Source organism: Lutzomyia longipalpis, chromosome 1 (genome assembly GCF_024334085.1).
Source record: "Lutzomyia longipalpis isolate SR_M1_2022 chromosome 1, ASM2433408v1".
NCBI lineage: Eukaryota > Metazoa > Arthropoda > Insecta > Diptera > Psychodidae > Lutzomyia > Lutzomyia longipalpis.
The window spans coordinates 39,876,954-39,897,600 of NC_074707.1; the positions used below are offsets into that span (position 1 = coordinate 39,876,954).

A 20,647-nucleotide genomic window follows, 5' to 3' on the forward strand; every position below is an offset into this window, starting at 1 on the left:
CACTAAAAGCTATCATCCTCGACACCAAATGGACCCTTTAATAGACCAAATTGATTTCAATTCCCAATAACAAAACCACACACACGGGGGATTTTCTTTTAACCAAATAGATTTACACGCTTCAAAGAATATAATCAGAAGAAAGATTTATCTCATTTATTGGATGTTTGTGGATTTTTCTTTCTCTCTTTTGCATTCACTTCGTATAGTCAATCTATCCTTATTCCATTGGGTCCTCTTATACTACATATACCATCCACTATTTGTACCATCATTATTGCTATAGGTTGTGAAGAAGGAAGAAAAAAAAAAAGAAGCGCGTGTGGCGGCGGAAACAGCTTTTAGCGTCTCATATATACAAAATAATATAATTTTCTCTCTGGAGCAGGCCTAAACGGGGGTGTATATTTTTTGGGGGATGTATTTGCGCAACAGGTAGTTTCTCTCGCATCTAAAAGTCGCCAGGAGCAGCACATCACACAACCCACAAATACCGAGAATTGCCAATGAATGTGTCAGGATGAAGGGATAATAGGAAAGCGCCTCAAAAGGACTCTGTGGCACCTTTCACAATTCCAAGAGTTTCTTCAACTGGCCTTTTGTTGTTCGCCCCTTGTGTGCCTTTTATATTAAACCCATAGCTCCAGACCCTCGGAGCCGGGGGTAACAATTAAGGACGAAATTTCATGTCGCCACACTTTGATATATATTTTTCCCCTATTACGCTCCCTGTCTGCTCAACTTTACGGTGCCTTGGACCATAAATTCATTGACCTATTGAGGGCCATCGAAGAAAAAATCAGCATTATGCTTACACACGCAAAACGTTTTCATTGCAAAAACCCTTTTGAGAATGAAGAAACTTAAAAGATTCCGCTGTGTGGCGTGAATTAAAAAATTATACAACGTCTCGGAGAAACCACAATGAATCTCTTTCTTCATTCAACGAGACAAAATGTTAATCTGGATTTATTTGAGAAGACGATAAAAAATGTCCAAAATGTATTTTTTTTTCAACCATCCAAGCACACACCTTCCCACAAAAGGCCCTTCTTTTGATTACTCCTCTGCATGGATTATGTTCATTTAATAAATATTCTTTTATAATACATTTTTTCGGCACTCAATTTGATTGACTTGAATGTTCACAAAAAAAAAATTAAATGTTCGCGCACTTTGATGGTCCTCCAGAGTGTGAAGTTTCCAACAACAAAGGGGGAACTTCTTTAAAACTCTTGCGGTTTTATAGCTATCCTCGAATATAACAATATATCGATGGTTTAGTCACACAATTTTATTCCATCTGCAAGATATCCCCTCATATTTTGCCGTATGACTTGTTCTCTTCATTCTTTGACAAATTGTACATCTCCTCTACCATTTTTAATCAATCTCACCTTCCTACCTCAGAAGAGGTGATAATTATTCTCACCAATAGCATAACAGTTGATGTCTTACATATCATTTATTAAATCAATCTTTCCTCTTCCATTCCCAACCTCCTCGTTTTGGCTCATGCAAGAATACTATTGCTATTTACCCAAAGAATCTCTCCTCTGTGCCAGGTAAATTGCATTGATTTTTATCATCTATGAGGGTCTTCTCTTTTTTTCCTTCCTCCTCCAATAGGTCTCCGTATTCCACGAAAAATCATTCACACTTGCATTGTACAAGATGGTGAAACTCACCGGACAAAGAGCAAATGTTATTTCCTTCAATTGCAACCAAATTGTATGAATATGTCTTTCACAATGATGGCTAGGCGAATGAATAAAGTCCTAACATAAAACTATATTGACGCAGAATATTTGCTCTCTCAAACAAATCAATCAACTTTCGAGCAAAACTCGCCTGTTATTGTTATCGGATCAACTAAACAAATATTGGATTGGCTATCAATTACCAATAATCGTACTCCCTAATACAGAAATTGCTTGTACATTGTGGTTGCTAATGTGAAAAATATTTTTATATATTACTCATGGTGCTCTTTACCATTACAGCTGTGTTCAAAAAGTTATGGAACTTCTAGGAGGATTTTTCTAAACCACATATTTTGTATTTCTTGTATTCTCTTTTGTTATTTCATTCTTTGTAAGATTTCTTTGGAATTGACTACATCTGCCCTAAAAGTTCAAAATAAAAATAATAAATTGTTTTTTTTTGCAATTAATTTCTCATTTAAAACTTATCATATTATTAAATCATTAATTAAATCCATATTTAATTGAAGAAAATAATTATGAAAATTAATTCCTAGAATTGAGTTTCTAAATTCCTTTTGACTTTAAAGTTAACTTTCTGTATAGAATAATTACAGAGATTTCGAGTTAATTTCTAATCTTCTTCAGGACTTGTCAGTTAAAGAAAATTATTTTTTAACGATTATCCAGCAAAAATAAAGTAAATATATTTTTTTTACTTTAAAAAATCTTCATTAAACTCTAAAAAAAGTAATAAAAATAATTTTTCAATTAATTAAATAATTTTTTAATTACCTTTTATTTAAAGAATTATTAAACACCGGAAAGAAAAACCTTCAAGATACTTTTTGAACACACCCATCCAATGTACTCGTGCTGAATTATCATGCAAACCCACCCACAAAATTCAATGCTATTTTTGGGGACAAATGAGAAAGTTTCTCATTCACAGGGAGAACCATCATTCAACTGTTGTGTAGATGCAAAAGGAAGAAGACTTCACAGTATACGTGCGACTTTCCAACACTTTTCAAAACTCTTTTCATTCATTTTTAAGTGATTTTTTTTTTCATTGCTCTTTCTTCAATAAATTTTCATGCCATTTCATTTTAATGTGTTACTCATCAACTAATTGATGATTCCACCGCAAGGTGTATTTGCTCTTTTAATAATTCCTCATCAACTCGGCATATTATTTTATATTGTTGTTGAAATTATGAGTGAAGATTTGGGAAAATATTTACCTCTTGAATTTGATTATCAACCGGCAACATAATGATCCGTTGGAAATGCGTAAAGTGTGATTGATTGCTCCTATATGGAGATTTTTGAATGTTATCCACCGATTTTTCCTCAAGCTAAAACTCTTCACTCTTTGTACACAGATATTTCAATGCTGCACATAACAGATAATGATTTTCATGCAAAAGCGGAAATTATATATATAATGAAACGGTATAGAGACAGAACGACACATTCGATAATTCCTCACAACTGTTGATAATACACTGAAATATCACTTTGGACAAAATACCCAAAAATCTATTTTGGAAATTTTTCTAACCAACACCAATCACCTCCCTCTTTCATGACACACACACACATGCACATAATACATAGGCAAAAACTTTACTATTTAAGTTTCCCTATCCTTCTTCATCCTTCATTTTTGTATTGCTTTCTTTGACGATGCAAGAGAAATGCAAGAAGTAGGAATACAACGCATTTTACCACACATCCAAAGCACTTCCACTGAAATTTTGTTATAGAGAAAAATGCATCTCCGGAGTAGCATAATTTATGTGAGTCAAAATTATATTAAGAAGGAACACACATACCACCATCTTTTTTCACGGCCCAAGTCGCCCTTTATATACAGAATTTTGCCCCCTATCGCCATTGCCACTCCAGACCCACACAACATATTTTATGGAAAAAATGTGCATAGGCAAGGAAGACATAATATTCAAAATAATCATATTTTTTCCACATTATGTACACACTTATTCAGAGCCACAGCAGCCACCGTGAAAAGTATTTTTCAAACATATCCCAGCCATCCATTAATGATCATGAATATGGTCGATGGGACAACATAAATGAATTTGTCCATGCACACAAGGCGTTTACAATATGTATTCCAAAAAAAAAAAAAAATAAACAAATAACTTGTAGTGCATGGGATTCTTCTGTTGACCATAGAATTGCAACGAAGTTATTTTGTTAGATGAAAGAAAAAATCAAATTGAATTTATTTAGATTTTACTTTTTCTTTAGGAAACTAAAAAGACCTATTCTAAATTTTAGAGAGACGGTAAAGGTAGTAGAAAACTGTTTTATTTACATACGACTAACGACTTGGAAGTTCTTAAGAGAAGGACGGAGAAAGGAAAACAGTTTAAACGGATTTCAAAGCTCAAACCAAGGAACTTTACTATGCGCAAAAAGGATTTAAAACTTTTTTGGTAATCGATCCCTTAGTCTTACAAGCTTCTATGCTCACTAATCCCTCTTTCTCATATAAATAAACTAATAAAACTCCAAAAGAAACTTTCAACTAAATGAATGACAATATCTGTGAATTTTCAGCATTAACCCAGAGCCAAGTAATAAATATGGAAAAAAGAGACAGAGAATAGACCCAAATGTGGCTTGTAAATAATTTTCTGAATAAATAATTTAGATAAGAAAAGACGAAAATGTGTGCGGGTAGTTGCATGAGGCCAAAAACATAAAAATACGACAAAATGCTATATTCAACATTTATCAAAGAAAAAAAAACTTCAACCATGATTTTTTAATTAATTTTCATAGTTGTGGCACCACAGAGACATGTTAGCTCAAGAGATTTTTTTTTAGCAAATTAAAGAAGGAAAAGAAAGAACCCGGAGGGTCCAATTTCCTAGAAAGTTCAATTGAAAATATTGTTTTAACCTTGAAAGAAGATGGGCAAGGAGGACGAGCAAAAGGGACTGAGAATATCCTGTCAGAAAAAAATCTCTTTCGTTCACGTGAAATGTGCAATAAATCATTGTGGATTTACGTATCACCTCTCAGTACCCCAAAAATGTATGTATTTTAATAAATCTGTGCTTTTTCTCGAACAAAAAAAGCATCATGCAGATCATGTTGGACAGTGAAAAGACTTTTTCGTCACACATAAATGGCAATTCCAACACACCCGAGTGCGGTGGTGCTAAACAATTTAATCCACAATTCTCAGTAACGAGAGAGGTCCAAAAGAGAAGCATCGTAGGGACGTATCGGAAAGATGTAAGTAAAGTTTACTGGAATATATCAATACTGAGAAATATTTATGCTAAAAGAGAAAAGAAGGGACGGGGGTAAGAAGAAAAAAATCATGAAAGAGACAGTGGCATGTGAATGAGAGAGAATCTAGGAAAGAGTACAGCAGAAATCCCGTACCTCAGTTTATGTATTATATGCAATATTATGGTGTGTGCATGAATATATGGAAATGCATAATTTTATAGCAAAATTCTTGGAAAAAAGTCTCATTCTTTCCCTCAAACACAAGCATAAACGACTTATTCACCGGTTAAGGTATATAAAAGTGAACAAAGGTAATATTTCCCTTTTACTCGATGCATCCAATTTGCAATCAGGTAAACATAGGCATGCACACACATGCTGGATAAATTTTAAATGCAAGCACACCTTCAGGATGCTTTAGGTACAGTACATTGGTGTCCAAAATGATAGTCATTCCGCGCATGATGGAATAAGGAATGCTATTAATTTATCATTTCACCAACATTCACATCTCTCAATCAATCAACGACTCCACAGTGTGATTTACAGGATATAATGAAAATACTTTTTATTTGCTAATTAATCACACCTTTTCACATCTCTCGCAGCTTCCACCTGACAAATTTCTTGCACTGTAATAAAATTGCTCAAGAGATAAATTGCATTTTGTAGCGGAAATTCACCCACGCCCAATGCTTGCACGATTTTCTGTTCATAAAACTTTTTTTTTTATTTTTTATTTCTCCAATGGCTCATCAAAGTTACAATCAAGCATATTTAGTGTGATTAAATGAGGTGTGAATTAGTGTAAAAAATTCTCTAGAAAAAGCGTAAAATAGTTGCAGGAAATGAGTAATGATATAAAAAATATAAAATTGTTTAAGAAAGCTTTCAATTCTTTTTTGTGTTTTCTAAGTGATACAAGGGTGCTTAGAAATTTTTTAATTGTTCTTTTTAGTCGTCTCGTGGACGGAAAATTAATTAAATTTTTTTTAATAACTATTTATTTAATTAAAATTTTTAAAGAAAATCTGTGAGATTTTTTAAAATTAATTCTGGAATGATTTGTGTCATAAACATTTTAAAGAAATCTTTTTTCTCTTTTTCAAATTGTTACAAAGCTAAATGAAGTTTTTTTCTGATTAATTAAAAAAAATTAAAAGCACACTTTCCCCACTAAATTCAACTCAACTCAAATTGACGAGGTACCCTGTAAAATTTCGTTTTCTAATGAAAGAAAAAACTTCTAAACTAAAACGATAATGAAATTTTCTTGCTGATTACCATAATTCCATCCAATAGTGTTTCAGCACTTTAATGGAAAGTCTTGCAAAATTTTTCCCTGCAAAATGCAAAATTTCTTTGTTGTTTCCATGACACGCGGGGAGTTATAGAGAGATCATGAGAATACACGCAAAAACATGGGCAAAAGCATTGAACATGAATTGAGAGATTTATGGGTAAAATCAACGAAAAAGTGAACAACTTAATTAGAAAAACCACCCCCTCTCAATATAATTAATTGCACTACATACCACCATAGGAGATAATTATCATTTACCCTACTTTTACATCCTCCACAAACTAACGTGAGTCTCTATCTCTCTCACTCTTTTTATATTATACTGTGTGCAAGCACTAAAATGGATTGTACATCATGCTGCCAATGGCATTGAGGGCATTAGATTGAAAACGGAGCATAAAATGTGTGTGCTTCCCTAATGATTATAATATGGGAAAATTAATTAAAATTGCACTGCAGAATATTATGTCTAAATAGAAAGATGAGAGTGCACCAATTCGCATTGATGACCATTCTTCATCGTTTGTGGTGTTGCCTGGGCATCATCGTTTGAAGCATGCTTGCAAGATGTGTTAAATGGGCACCTCTTGACGGGCGATCGTGAGAAATATACAATGTGCTCTAGTCATTTGCTCTTATGCCAAAGTAACATCGGGATGCGCGATTCCCCAAAGAACCCAGAGTGTGTGTTCTCGCCTCCAGAGAGAGGAGGAAATTGGCACGGACAGAGAAGTCCAACGATGCAATCGTATAGAGATCAATTGTAGCATCATTTATCGGTTTCCATCCATCCCAACACTATATTTGTTTTACTTTTTCTACGCCTCGACACCACCTTGGCGTTCTTCTCCCTCTTTTTTTTCTTACCCCACTCTGTGTGTGTCTATTTCACAATATTCTTTCTCTCCCCCAATCCCCTTTTACACACCTTTTTTCACCTTGACTGTCTACAGAATTTCTTTGTATGTTTTACCTTCTTTTTTTTTGTTCTCGAGTAAGTACTGAATATACAAGAATATAAAATCTCTCAATAAGAAGTGCAGGTTCTCACACACGAGACTTGGAAAAATGATATTGGAATCTAGAACTTTTATACTAATTTAATTAGCTACCATGTAAATTGTTGAAAATATTGGAGGTGAATTGAAAGAAATAAAATATACAGGTGGTCCCAAACTTTACGTTGAATTTCAAAAGAAGGAAGAATATTTTGTGTCTATATGTTCTGAAAATTGACTTAACTTTTAAACTTTTAAATTAAATGAATAAAATTGATAAAGAAAAACTAAAAAAACATTCAATAATGATTATTAAAATATTTTTCAATATCTTGGAACACCCTATGGCTGTAGTCTCTGATATTTCTATACCTAAAAGTCAGTCGGAAATATTCAACAAATCTATTTGATGTTTTCATTCAAACGTCTGGAAACTGAATAAAGCGATATGGCTTGAAATTTCTGCGATATTCTCATATTAGCAACATTTTAATAAATTCCTTATTTCTCCCGATTTCGCGGTGCATCGCAGAGGAAATAAAACACCTCAAATCACACTGTAAATCAAACAATATTCTTTCACTTTTCCCGCAACTGTTGGTGCGCAAAACAACCCCCTTCTTTTGTGGTGCGGATACTACATATAGGCGTTGCCCGGGTTAAGTGTATTGGCGCGCGGGGTTTTAAAATGAAGCATGATTTTTACGATTCACAAATTTGAAATACGATCAGTCGATATGTTATTAGCAGCACTAAAGAAAAGGTGATTTTTGCATTGAAACATATGATGGAGATTATGCACGAAATACACAACAAACTAACAATCCAATATAATTATTATTAATAAATAATCATAACGATAAATAATGATTAAATATCCAATTGGACAATTTAATGCTCTGCAGACGGGCAGATGCATTAAGAAGAAAAAAAAGCTCCACACACAGCTTATTCATATTATGTATGTATAGGTATATATGTACCTTTCTAACTCATGGGATAGATGAGGGAAACTTTTACAGCATCCACTTAAATGGCATGTGAGCAAAATTAAATTAATTTTATCGTCGACATCCAAATATATCCATCTCGTGAGTGTTTTGCTTATAATAGTTCAAAATACGTTTTATCTACATTGCATATGTACATATACATCACTCTTGGGTCTTTTTTTGTATGAGCTCTTTTTCACCTTTTTTTATGTTATATTTCAAACCAAAACTTTGAGTGACGCAACGTTAATTACTTTTCAAAAGATTCCTTCAATTAATCTTTGTCGTCTAGGATTCATCTGTATGTATAAGCCACGGAAAGAAAAGAGAGTGAGAGATTGTAGCCAACTAAATACTTTATGCTTGATATTTTCATATACAACATAGATATTTTATACACTGAAGACGTCTCTTTTCATTTATTTACTTGAAATTCATAATTAAGGAATTTGTTTCGATGAAATTTATCTAAAAAATATTAATTAAATTACGGAAATAAATTCTATTTGGAAAATAAATTCACTGAACAATTTTTACTTGATTTAAAAGAGAATAGAATTCATAGAATCTCAAAAAAACTTTTTTTTTTTTAATTTCATAAAAAAATAACATTAGAAAATATTTTTTTTTCTTATTTAATATTTTGAACGAAAGAATGAACAGAATTTTCCGAATTTCCATGAAAGTTCTCAAATAGTTTTCATATCAAACTTAACTAAAGTTCACGCCAATTAACAAGAAAAATTACATACCTACACAAGAAAGAAAAGAAATTTTCAATAATTTTCACGAAACTTTCAATGCCATAAACCAAATCAACATTAAACTATATGTGTCCCATCTTGAAGAGTTGAGAACACCCCACCCGCCTCTCAGAGATCATCTCATAGCGAGAGAAGTAATCAGCAAAAATAGATATCCTCCTTCTAACAAACTCAAATAAATATATATGTATGTATATTTGAAACATGGCAGAAGAATCCTCTCCCTTGACGATGAAACTAATAATTCATCTTATCAAATAGTTCTCGTCGAGACATCATTTTTTTTTTTGAGTTCTCTCTTAATACAAACTCTCGCGCGGGCATTTCAATTAATTTACACTTTAAAAATATAATTCCCGGAGTGAAAACACGCATTTTTTCCATTCATAACATGACAATAAAATATTCAGCGTGCGAGAATATCGCGATGTTAATGTGGGGTGTGTGAGGAAGTCTTTACAAATTTTTATACAAATTCCAAACAACACAAATAAATTGGTTGTTAATTCATCTCTATCTCTCTACACCTATGTAAGTTCTTTTTTTTTTACTTTAAATCTCAATATTCTCTTCATCTTATCCCCCCATCTAGTGGCACAACATTTTAAGGTTGTCCCAGCGTCACACATTTATTCATCATATATAGTTGCGACGAGGGAATGTTATTTTTCTTTTAGCACCGCATATAACTTTATAAATTACACAAATGACATCTTAATTGTTATGAATGTATCAGGCGTTATTCGGAATATGATGTGCCCACACTTTGCACGATAATACCCCCCATTCATGGTGGCATTAAATGAAAAGTACAAATTGATGTTTCATTCAGTGCGGTGTGGTGGAAAGAAAAATTGTTAAACTGCTGTTTGAATGTCCCATTGGCCATACAATAGCCATGACGAGTGTTTAAGAGTTGTTGAAAAATAAAAAAAAAGAAGAACGATGTGTGTCTCTTTTTTCATAATATATATAATACATACATATGTATGTAGCTCTAACCATTTTTCTCCCTCCCATGATATGCCATGTTCGCACCAATGGACAAGGAAGGATGGATGGATTTCACACCATTCAGTAGAACACGACGAATATTTAATGAATTTCATCTTTTATTATTCATGAAATTAATACTAGTATTGAAAATGATGTGTGGTATCGTCATTAATTTGTTTAGTGTGCATTCTTTGCCCTCTAAATGCCCCCACCCCCTCACCTTCTCTACCTTACAGAGACTACATTGCATTGTCAATGTAACACACTGTGAGAGTCTTAAATGGAACATTGTCAAATAATAAGGTAATACCGTGAATATATTTCACGTTTGCTATATATCTACATGTAGGTATCTAAAATGGTAGATTACAATGAGAAATATGATGATGAATATCCACCATTCTTAGCGTTGACAAAATAATCGAAATTCTACGTGATCTTCATGTAGAAAATGTCTCACGCCATCGAGCTTTTTTTTTTATTTAACATCTTCTTCATTCTCGCCACACTCTAAACAATGTCATACTGTATACGGCATATATAGCACAAATTTGTGGCGGCCTATTTGTAAATTTATTTAGTAGAGAGATACCTATGTATGTATATAGTGTAGAAAGTCAATTAGAGGCGGGATATTGCCGTCAGTTTAATCAATAAATAACCGTGAGAACAATATTTGTGAAAAAGAAAATCCATTGAAGGGTATAAAACACATAAAATTACTTTCAAACATTTCCTATAAATCTTCATAAATAATGGGCTTGATTCAGCGACCAAGAAACCCTTGAAATCTTTAAATTTTGTACTGAAATTTCAAGATTTCAAGCGATTTTCAAGGGTTTCTTGGTCGCTGAATTAGGCCCAATATCTATATTCTCAGAGCTGCTCCGTTATCAGGAAAATTCCTTTAAAAAATCACCCTAAATCAGTATGAAAGAGAAGATTTCTTTTTAGCTCATGTTCCATGTTAAATTTTCTCATCAAAATGATCCTTCTTTGCTTTAACATGAGTACTGAAACAATAAAAATCCGTCCCTTTTTGGTCACATATAAAAATCCCTTCCAATTGAAATTTGAGAATATATCCTCAAAGCAAGGATCGTCGGAGAAAAAAAATTATTTTGATACCCTCAGACCATATGTTTCATATTAAATTATGTTGAAAATATATCACCCTCAAGTTGAAAGAGAAGCAAAACCCATTTGAAATGTCGAAAATGAAATTGAAATTTTTTCTACAATAGTAAAAGGAGGAAAAATTCCTAAATTTAGAAATGGCATTTAAGACGACATGTATATAATATTAAAATTTCGTAGTATAAAGGAATGAAGAGATGGGATTCGTTGCTGATCACATTCGATTTGGGGGAGGATTTCCGAAATGGCATTAGGTACATTTTGGACTATTTTTAGATGCAGAAAAGACAACCATCATTGCCTCACGAATCTTTCACGTGATATAGGATGGAAATTCTGTCAATTATTACCCTCCATGTCGACAAAAACTTTAATTCATTGACGACACCGCACCATGAAGGAGAAAACAATCAAAACATCCTCATAAATGAATTTCTCTCTCCCACATTTTCCCGGCTTTCACTTTTGCTCATGCATTTTCGTCCCATGGTGCACCCACCCCCCCGTCTTTTGACTGTGAATATCATGTAAGACACGAGACAGAATGAAAAACCACACAGAATTTCGGAGAGACAACAAACAAACAATTTTCCCAATTTCTTTTGCCTTCCACATCCGACACCACACCACTGCAATACTTTGTGACACAAAACAAAAATAAACCCAAGGAGTGGAAGAAGAAAAAATTGGACATTTTATCCACATATTTCTTGTCGCATTTTCAAGGTTAAACACAATAAAAATAAAATAAACACCGAATGTTTTCTCCCGAATTAGGAAGCAAAAATTTATTTACGAATGCGGGACATAGCATATGTATGAAAATGCCATTGACGAGCTTTCAGGGAATTTTAAAAATTGATAGAAACTTTTTTTAAGAGTTTATTTTAATTTAATTTAATAGAAAAGACTTATAAGTGAACCATAATATAAAATAAATCAAAATTTCCTCTTTGAAATGATTTTCAAAGCTGGAAAAATTCATAGAGCTTCAAATTAGGCTCACAAATACACGGCAAATGTACATAAATATACCTCATATATGCTCTAAATATTGTAAATTAATGAAGCATTTTATTTCATAAATACACGAAAGAGTCATAAAATAGAGAACCCTGAAATTTTTCCAATAAATAAATTTTTGCAGCTTTCCTTACAAAATTCCGTTGCGGAAAGCAGCATTCTCTGAACGAGATTCCACATTTTATTCCATTAAATGCATCAACGAATATGGCCCATTCGGTGATGTATTAAAAATTTCCTATATAGATGGGTAGCAGCTGCCCAAGAAAATCAAATGGGGGAAAAGAAAAATATTTACCACTTGACAAGAAGATTTCTTCGGCACAAAAGGAGAATCATAATTGAAACCAATTTCTCTATCACCCTCCACCAATCGTCCCCTTCGGGTGTTATAATTGTGAATATATTTTCTTCTCCCTCCTCCTCCGGCACTCTTCAATGCGCCCTCGAGGAAACATTTAGAAATTGAATTTGATGGAAAACTAAAAATAAATATAAAACTTCTTCTTTTCCATGGGCATATCTTCATCATCATTGAAAATCCGAAAAATCTTTTTAATGGTCTATTTTTAGTTATATGTTAATTCAAAATGTTCATCCACCATTGTGGGGCCTTTGTGCGCGGAGTACATTTATATTAACAATATATGGATCACAGAGTGAGAAAACTAAATCAAAAGAGCACGAGACCCCAGTGGTGTGAGAAACTGTGAGAAGTCTAGCTAGGAGATGTTGAGGAGAAAAAAAAGAGCGACGTGAAAAGAAAAACCCTCGATGAAAAATGTCAGCCGTTCTTTCCAAAAAAAAAAAGCAAGAGAAGCACAAACCCAATGGAAATTTGATATAAAATTTCACATCAGGGGAGTTTTATTTATAAAACTCACATTAAGATAAAAAGCCAAAAGCAATATCTTTGTGGAATTTCTTGTTCTTGATCACCTCGGCGTGTGTGCTGCCACAATATTTCATTACAAGTGCATAAAATCCATCACAGAAAAATATTTATATAAATATTACACCATTAATTAGATGGAGAATTTTTATTATTGACTTATTAGTTTGAATTTATAAAAAGAAGTCGCAGAGGCGGGGGGAAAAACGTGATATTTACGTATCTCGTTTTTTCTTTTTTTCATTTTGAATCACTGAAAAAAATATACAGGACACGGACAAACAAATGATGTGGGTGTGGACAAAATTTAACAACCATGTGGTCAATGGGATTAATCAAGAGTTTCCACCATTTATTCCGTCGTTATGGATGATTAAGAAGATTGCGAAGAAAAATAACTTTTTTCTAGGGGAATTTATATGAAAAAATTTTTAGTCGAAAAGAATTTTTCTTAACGGAATATTAGGGCCTGAAGAAACTCTCATAATAAAGAATCGAAACGTCAAAATAATTAAAACTTTCCTTCTACAATATGAATAAATCACAATTTAAATTCCAGATATTAACCCCTTGATGAAGCCTTAACTCTCACTCTGTATAATCAATAAAAGAAATTCTGCGAAAATCATCATCATGGCAAATATAAGAGACTCACAACATCTCCTATGAGTCACCCCACCCAAATCAACCTCACTCCAAAAGTACAATATCACTCCTCTTAATAAGTTTATTCGAACAAAAAAGATCCTCAAACACGAGGAATAAATAAAATTCACTAAAGAGGGAAATCATTAATTAATGTGTATGGTTTTGGGGATTTTTTTCTGCCTTCAAACTTCTTAAAATAATACAACATAATTCCGTTTACATATTCAATCGCACCTCCATCCATTTATGCAGATTGATGAAGAGTGGATTTTATGTATACAGAAAAATTTAATGAGTGTACACACATACCATATATATATTGATTGAATTAATGATCTTCAAATGTCTGGAAGAGGTTCGTAACTTGGCATCGCAAAGGAATATAGTTGAGAGTGAGAGAGATCTCCAACTACATTAGTTCATTAAACTTTCATTAACACCTTTGGCAATCGATAATGGCTTTCCAAACCCCGATTCAGCGCACCACAACTTATGGCTCTTTTTTTCCATACAACTTCGATTGAAGAAAAGACATGTAGTCACATAATATTCCAATAGCAATTGACTATTTGATTTCTCTGAACACTTGAGGTAAAATAAAAGTACTCCCCCACCCACATTAAAGTAAAAAAAAAAAGTTTCCTTTCCACTCACCTGTCGAACTTGCTTGAATTGCTCCTCGAAGCTCCATCCATTTTGGTGCTGTGACGAATTGGATGCTTCACTTGATGTTGAGGAATTTGATCCTGGATTGGCATCCTTAGTGCTGCTATTGGGTGCATTCGGTGGTGTGAATGGAAACCCATTTGATGAATTTGTCTGCGGCTGTGAAGACAAGTTCTGTGGCTCTCCACTACTATTGCGATGATTCCCCCCAAGTGGGGGCATTGAGAATGGAACATTAGGTGGTGCCTGCATTGATGCACCCCCAAATGGTGCATGCAAGGCGAATTCTTGGTCCTGAAAAGTAATTAAACGAAAAGGAAAATGTTAATTTTTTGAGTGAAATTTAGTAATTTAGAGATTCTAAGTGATTGATTAAAAAGAAAATAAAAAGACGGATTTTCGGTCTCAATTTAGGCTAATTATTAATTATGAGTCCTGAGGAAGGACTCATACAATCCGAAACGTCGGCAGTGAAATAAAAAATAAAATTTCTTATTTTCTTAAACAATTATTTACGGTCGATCACATCATCTTTGATTAAAAAAAATATTCTACTGGATTAAATTAATTTTCTCGTCATTCTTTTTCCAATAAGGACTAAACGAAGATGGGCAACATAAAAAGAGGAGAAGGCTCACACACAAGAGAGAAAATGGAGCAAGACAGGAAAGGACTACGATCAGCAGTTGACAACATAAAGTCTGATTTTTAATGATCTTGAAGATTGAAAAATTACAAAACAAATCATTAAAAAATCCATCTCAGACATTTTAGTAATTATCAGGAAAATTTTGCAGTTTTCTCAATGATTTTGAGGGTTTTCTCAAAGAACTGACGAATAAGCAGGACATGCAATAGTTCTTTAACATTATTTTAGAAGGAAATATAGAGACAAATACCATTAATCCGACTTTCATGTCACGAACTTGCATCTTCAACTTCTCAAGAACGTCCCCATGTTGCAAACCATGCAATCCCTGTAGACCTTGGAGGCCTGGAACACCCATATTGAGGGCAGTTAGGCTACCCAAGACCCCAAGAGGATGATTTTGGCCAAAATGATGCGGGGCACTGATAAAATATACAGAGAAATAGTCAGTTCAATTTCAAAGTTTTTTGTGCTAAATTGTGAGTGTCACCTACTTCAAATGTGATTCAGACGGATGTTCAGGACTCCTCGGATAATCCATTCCTGAGGACACCATCGGTGTACTATTCGCATTAACATTCACTCCTTCATCGCTGGAATCGCAATCTCTCATGTCATCCTCCCGCTCGTCTGATTGTTCGTCTGTGTGAGACTGTTGCAGAGAAAAAATGATAATTTATAGAACATTTTATAATGAGAGGACCTCATCATCCATCGTAAATCTAGGATAATTTAGATGCGAATGCCAGCAGAAGAGCGATTCGCTGTGATGCATACAAAAAAAGCTGCACATACAGCCTCTTGCATTCATCCGACATTTTTGCCCCAAAATTATATTCATTATAAAATATTGCGTGTCTGAATGCCTCAATTAACTATATCAAAATACAAATTTCTTTTATTTTCTCAGCGTTGGTGAATCACGAGAGAAGAGCAACCAAAGAGAGTCTATGGGATTTTTCCCCTTTTGCGCGATGAGCCTTAATTTAGAAATTTCTTATAACACATTGAGCTGTCTGGGGTGCTTTGACTCCACACACGTCAGATGCAATAAATCTTTTTGTGACCATTATCACCACTATATTGTGAATCAATTTCAACGTTAATCACCATAATTTCTTGATCAATTTTAAACTTTTGCTACTAGATAATAACAACGTCTCGATACCCCTTCAAGCTACTAATTTTTTTTCTCTTCCCGCGATATATCTCAAAATCTCCACTTTGTGTGCTTTTTCTCAATGGGAATTGCCATGAAAATACTTCAAACTTATAGGTTTCGCCACTTAATTTTCTCCACATCTCACACGATCTCCTTCTTCATTCGTATTATATACATTTGTAGATAAAATATGGTTTAATATAAATAATGAAGATCACTGTTAATTACATGTTGAGAAATGATGAAAAATGTCGCAAATTGATCTGAATAAAATATATTGCTCTGAATTGAACTATTGCGAGATTTCAATTTCAACTAATGGAGATATTTTTTAATTAGTTTTCTTTAATAGTGCTTGCAAAGCTTTTAAGTAATAATTTAAAGTGAATTCTGATAAATATTTTTATATTTTTCCTATTTTATGGACAGATTAAGCAGAATTTTGAAAATCTACTCCAATTTTCCGTTTTATAATGAAAAGTTAGTGTTTTCCTCGTTATTTTCAAATAGTATTTTATTATATGTATACTACCTCTTTCGATTGACTATTATATGCAATCCAAAAAATAGTTTGTATTTAAGTTTGTCAAAGTTTGAAACTCGTACATTTCTTTTACAAACATTAATTCAATAACGCCTAAAAACTTTTTTCTATAAGAATATTTATTTCTTAATCTTCAAATTAATATTCTTTATCTTTCTTTTAGAGGAATCATCACCCATGATGGCATCCTCTTTAATAATCAAATAAATTATTAATTTAACAAATTTCGACGAACATTGTTACAAATTATTTTTTCCTCCAGAGTATATTTTATGATTGCAAATAGCTCAAAGTTTTTAATTGATTTGAAATCAACACATCGTTATTGCAAAATCCCACCTCACTGGATTTCTAATTAATCTATATATATACCCAAGAGTTGAGAGAGCGAGAGAGCAAAGCACCTATAAATTCTCCTTCAATGAATAGAAATTTAATAACATGTGAAGCATTGTCGTGCAGAAGAAATGAATGATATAATTTCTGATGCGATTAATAAAACCCCCACAAATATGGTTATAGGTGTATGTCTTATAAATTGTGTATGAGAGGTGAGTAAACTCGTGGTGTTTGTGCCTTTTGAGAAGTTACTCAAGCTGTTGTGATTAATTGAACAGGACAAGCACACCTTGTTCGCATGCTGAGCATTAATCGATTACAATCAATTTGGTGCTATTTTCATTGAATCTCAATAACTTCCATTCAAAAATATTGTAAGTTTCGGTGTGAGCCAATCTCTTTTTTCTTCCCTTTTTCACCGTATATTCTCTTCTCTGCCATCTCACATAGATAATTTTCTCTATTTAATATGTGCTTCGTTTACGTTTTATTCATCCTTGTTCTCTTTTTTTGCTTGGTACGCCCTCCCCCCAAACCGCCAAAGTAATTTCATTGATCGCTAAATTCTTTCTTTTTTCTTGCTTGAAAAAAAAAAAAGAATTCTCCTATGATGAACATTAATTCGAGAAAAGTCTCGCTTCCAAACGTCGTCTTACCAAATACTTTCGTCAACATATATCAATCTTGAGCAACTCACACCGTATATTCTTTTATAGATCGATAAATCATTCAGTCATTTATTGCCCAGAAGTAGAGAGCCACACGATCACCCAACGTACAGTTAATAAATGTTATAAATCGAATTGATCCAAATCAACCACTTATTACCATTTGTAACACACGGAGATTTATGTATTAATCAAGAGACAAAATATTTTGATTATTCGTGTGACATTGATTGAATTGACGTGGGAGGGATATTCATCTTTCTAAAAATTCTTCCTCCTCAATTCAATGTGCGCGCAAGTGATCATCTACACCATTCAATATTACTTCGTCATGCAATCATCTTTATTATATTTAATAAATTAAATTCTTCATGTCACATACGATACCAACCATCCACCATTATAGACGCGAGAGAGTGTGGGGAAAAAAACGAAGTTCGAAGCAAAACGTATCAAATATAGGACTTCAATGAAGCCAACTAAATAAAATGTGAGCCACACCACGATTTTAATCGATCCAATTTATAATGTGACACGTTTTACCATTCCATAGGTAAAGAATATTGAAAATATATACTTTGAATGTCATGCAATCCTTCTTCCTTCCCCGCACCTACCCACCTGAGGTAACTTTGTCACATTCAAATGCTTGTGCATCGTAAGACAAAGTCTCTCTCTATATTAACAACCATTAAGTGGCATATTTTTTTTTCATCAGAAAAAAAAACCCAAATTGCCAGAAATTGGCATTTTTGTGAAGACAAAAGGTGAGAGATGAATTAACAGCATCACCGATGATCCCACTCACTATATAAAGCTCTTGAATGAGATTCATTGTTTTCGCAAAGATAATTTCAGCATATTACATGGAAAAATCCTAATAGAAAACAAGACGATTCATTCACATGACCTTACCCACTACGCACACTAAATACACACAAGTCTTCATGTTACAATGCCTCTCTGAGGCGAGAGATTCCGACAAAATACCTCACCGTGCACCCGGTAACATCATTACCCACCGATAAATTAGCTTAACTTTGGGTAGCGAGAAGTGTAGTAGCTAAGAAAATCCGTAATAAGTCAGTAATCTCAATTCAATGCATATTAATTCAAATTATTTTTTATTTTTCTTACATCGATTAATTTGTCTGGCTGTTTGTTAGAACATGATGCTTCCTATTGAAAACTTTCTACAGTGCTTGAAAAGATTTTTCAAACACTTTTAAATTTATTTTAAGAATAAATTATTTAGATTTCTTTTTAATTCAATTATCTGTAGTCCAATTGAATTCTTCAGACGTTTCTTCCACACAAAAAATCAATGAAAATTATTCATCAATTGCACAGCATTCTTACTAATTTCTTATTTATGGATTGAAGTCTCTTTTGGCATTGAAAACTTCTTGAGAAACAAAAAATACCCTCCTGTGGCTTTTGAAGCCGAAAACTTTCCTTGAATGAAGGAAGTCTATTCGATATGTACTTCTGAGAAGGCTCTCTTGCACATGCATTATCCCCTTGAATTGCCTTCAACCGAACTCTGACTCATCATAGGATGCACAACAACAACAAAAAACTCCATGTTTTTGCATTGTAAAATGTGGGCGTTTAAGAAATGACCATTGAGACATTCATACCTCTTGGACATCCGCAAAAATCAATTAAATTTATTTTAACCACATCAATGAACCTATAAATATTTCCGTGGATGTTTTTTTAGGAACAAAGAGTTGGATATGTTATTAATATCTCATGTTTATTGAAGAAGGTAAGAGAAGTGGTTAAGTGAGGTAGAGAGACGGCGTGTGAGAGACAGAGAGAAGAGAAAAAAAAATGAGGAAAAACATGGGTGTAAAATTAAATTGAAAAGTTGATTTCATAAACATTCATTCACGATCAAACAGACGAAGATTCATATGTCCGAACAACAAATACTATAAAAGTCCTAAATTTAATTATCACCTCCCATCTTCGATATAACATCACCACCATCGACTCATTTTATATTTACACTTCAAATGAAATCTACCTGTCGATTTCGAATTTATATGTATTTTATTATAAATTGTGTGTATTTCAAATTCCACCTCAAAACGCAATGAACTCACCCAAAAGAGTCGTTCTTCTCGCATTCATCTAATATCCATCCCCACTTCCCCATATAAATATATCCAACCGAATCTATTTTGTTGATTTATCAAATTTGAATATTGACACACTCAGATGGAAGAAAAAGGTATGAGGATGACGATGATGAACAAGTGATGAAGAAATGCGTACTTTTTTTCGAGGGTGGTCTTCTTGTGTCAAGTTCGACAAAAATACGAGAGAAAAGAGAGGCAAAAAAAGAAGATGTGTGAGGAAAAAAAAAAGGAAGAATCATATTATTCTCCAAAGCATAAATTTTTCTCTTTTTTTTTTCATTTTATTAATCAACATCAAGGGTTGAACTAATATTTATTTATTTATTCACATTTATCCTGCCGTCGCTTTCTTGCCACTCGCCTAAATTCCAATTCCTTGTTGCGCACAAAAATGCCTTATTGTGTCTCAAACAACCCCATTTTCTTCTCTTCGGCAAGAAGCCCACTTCTTTGTACCATTTCTTGTGTTTAAAAATTGTTAAAGGCCAGACACTGTATTAATATTTCTTAATATTTTTGGAGTGTAGTAATAAGTTTTGAGGCTTTTTTCGATTCATTTTCTTTTGCAATTTGTTTTCTGATTGCTATTTCTAAGATTTTTTAATGAGAATTGGTAGAAATTTCAGGCATAAAAACTAAAAAAAAAACATTCTTTTTAGCTTTAATAAATTTCGAAAGAATCTAGCTACTGCAAGAATTAACCCTAATACGTTCTAGATTTTTTTGTTGTTAAAATTTTCGAG

General features: G+C 33.1%; 2 protein-coding genes across 5 annotated transcripts in view; both read right to left on the bottom strand.

The window, feature by feature from the left end:
• Positions 1–20,647, bottom strand: part of LOC129787307 (DNA-binding protein RFX2) — an 865,065-nt gene that overhangs the window by 306,229 nt on the left and 538,189 nt on the right. The gene's annotated exons all lie outside the window — the stretch shown is intronic.
• LOC129787310 (protein dead ringer-like) overlaps positions 1–20,647 on the bottom strand; it is an 85,989-nt gene that overhangs the window by 43,504 nt on the left and 21,838 nt on the right. For 2 of the 3 annotated variants that reach the window (XM_055822805.1, XM_055822804.1), the window contains exons 3-5: positions 15,539–15,696; positions 15,295–15,466; positions 14,384–14,689 (exon numbers count right to left, since the gene is read on the bottom strand). In XM_055822805.1, coding sequence (XP_055678780.1) covers positions 14,384–14,689; positions 15,295–15,466; positions 15,539–15,696 — 636 coding nt within the window. The remainder of the gene's footprint in view (positions 1–14,383; positions 14,690–15,294; positions 15,467–15,538; positions 15,697–20,647) is intronic. The other variant, XM_055822806.1, reaches the window with a different exon arrangement.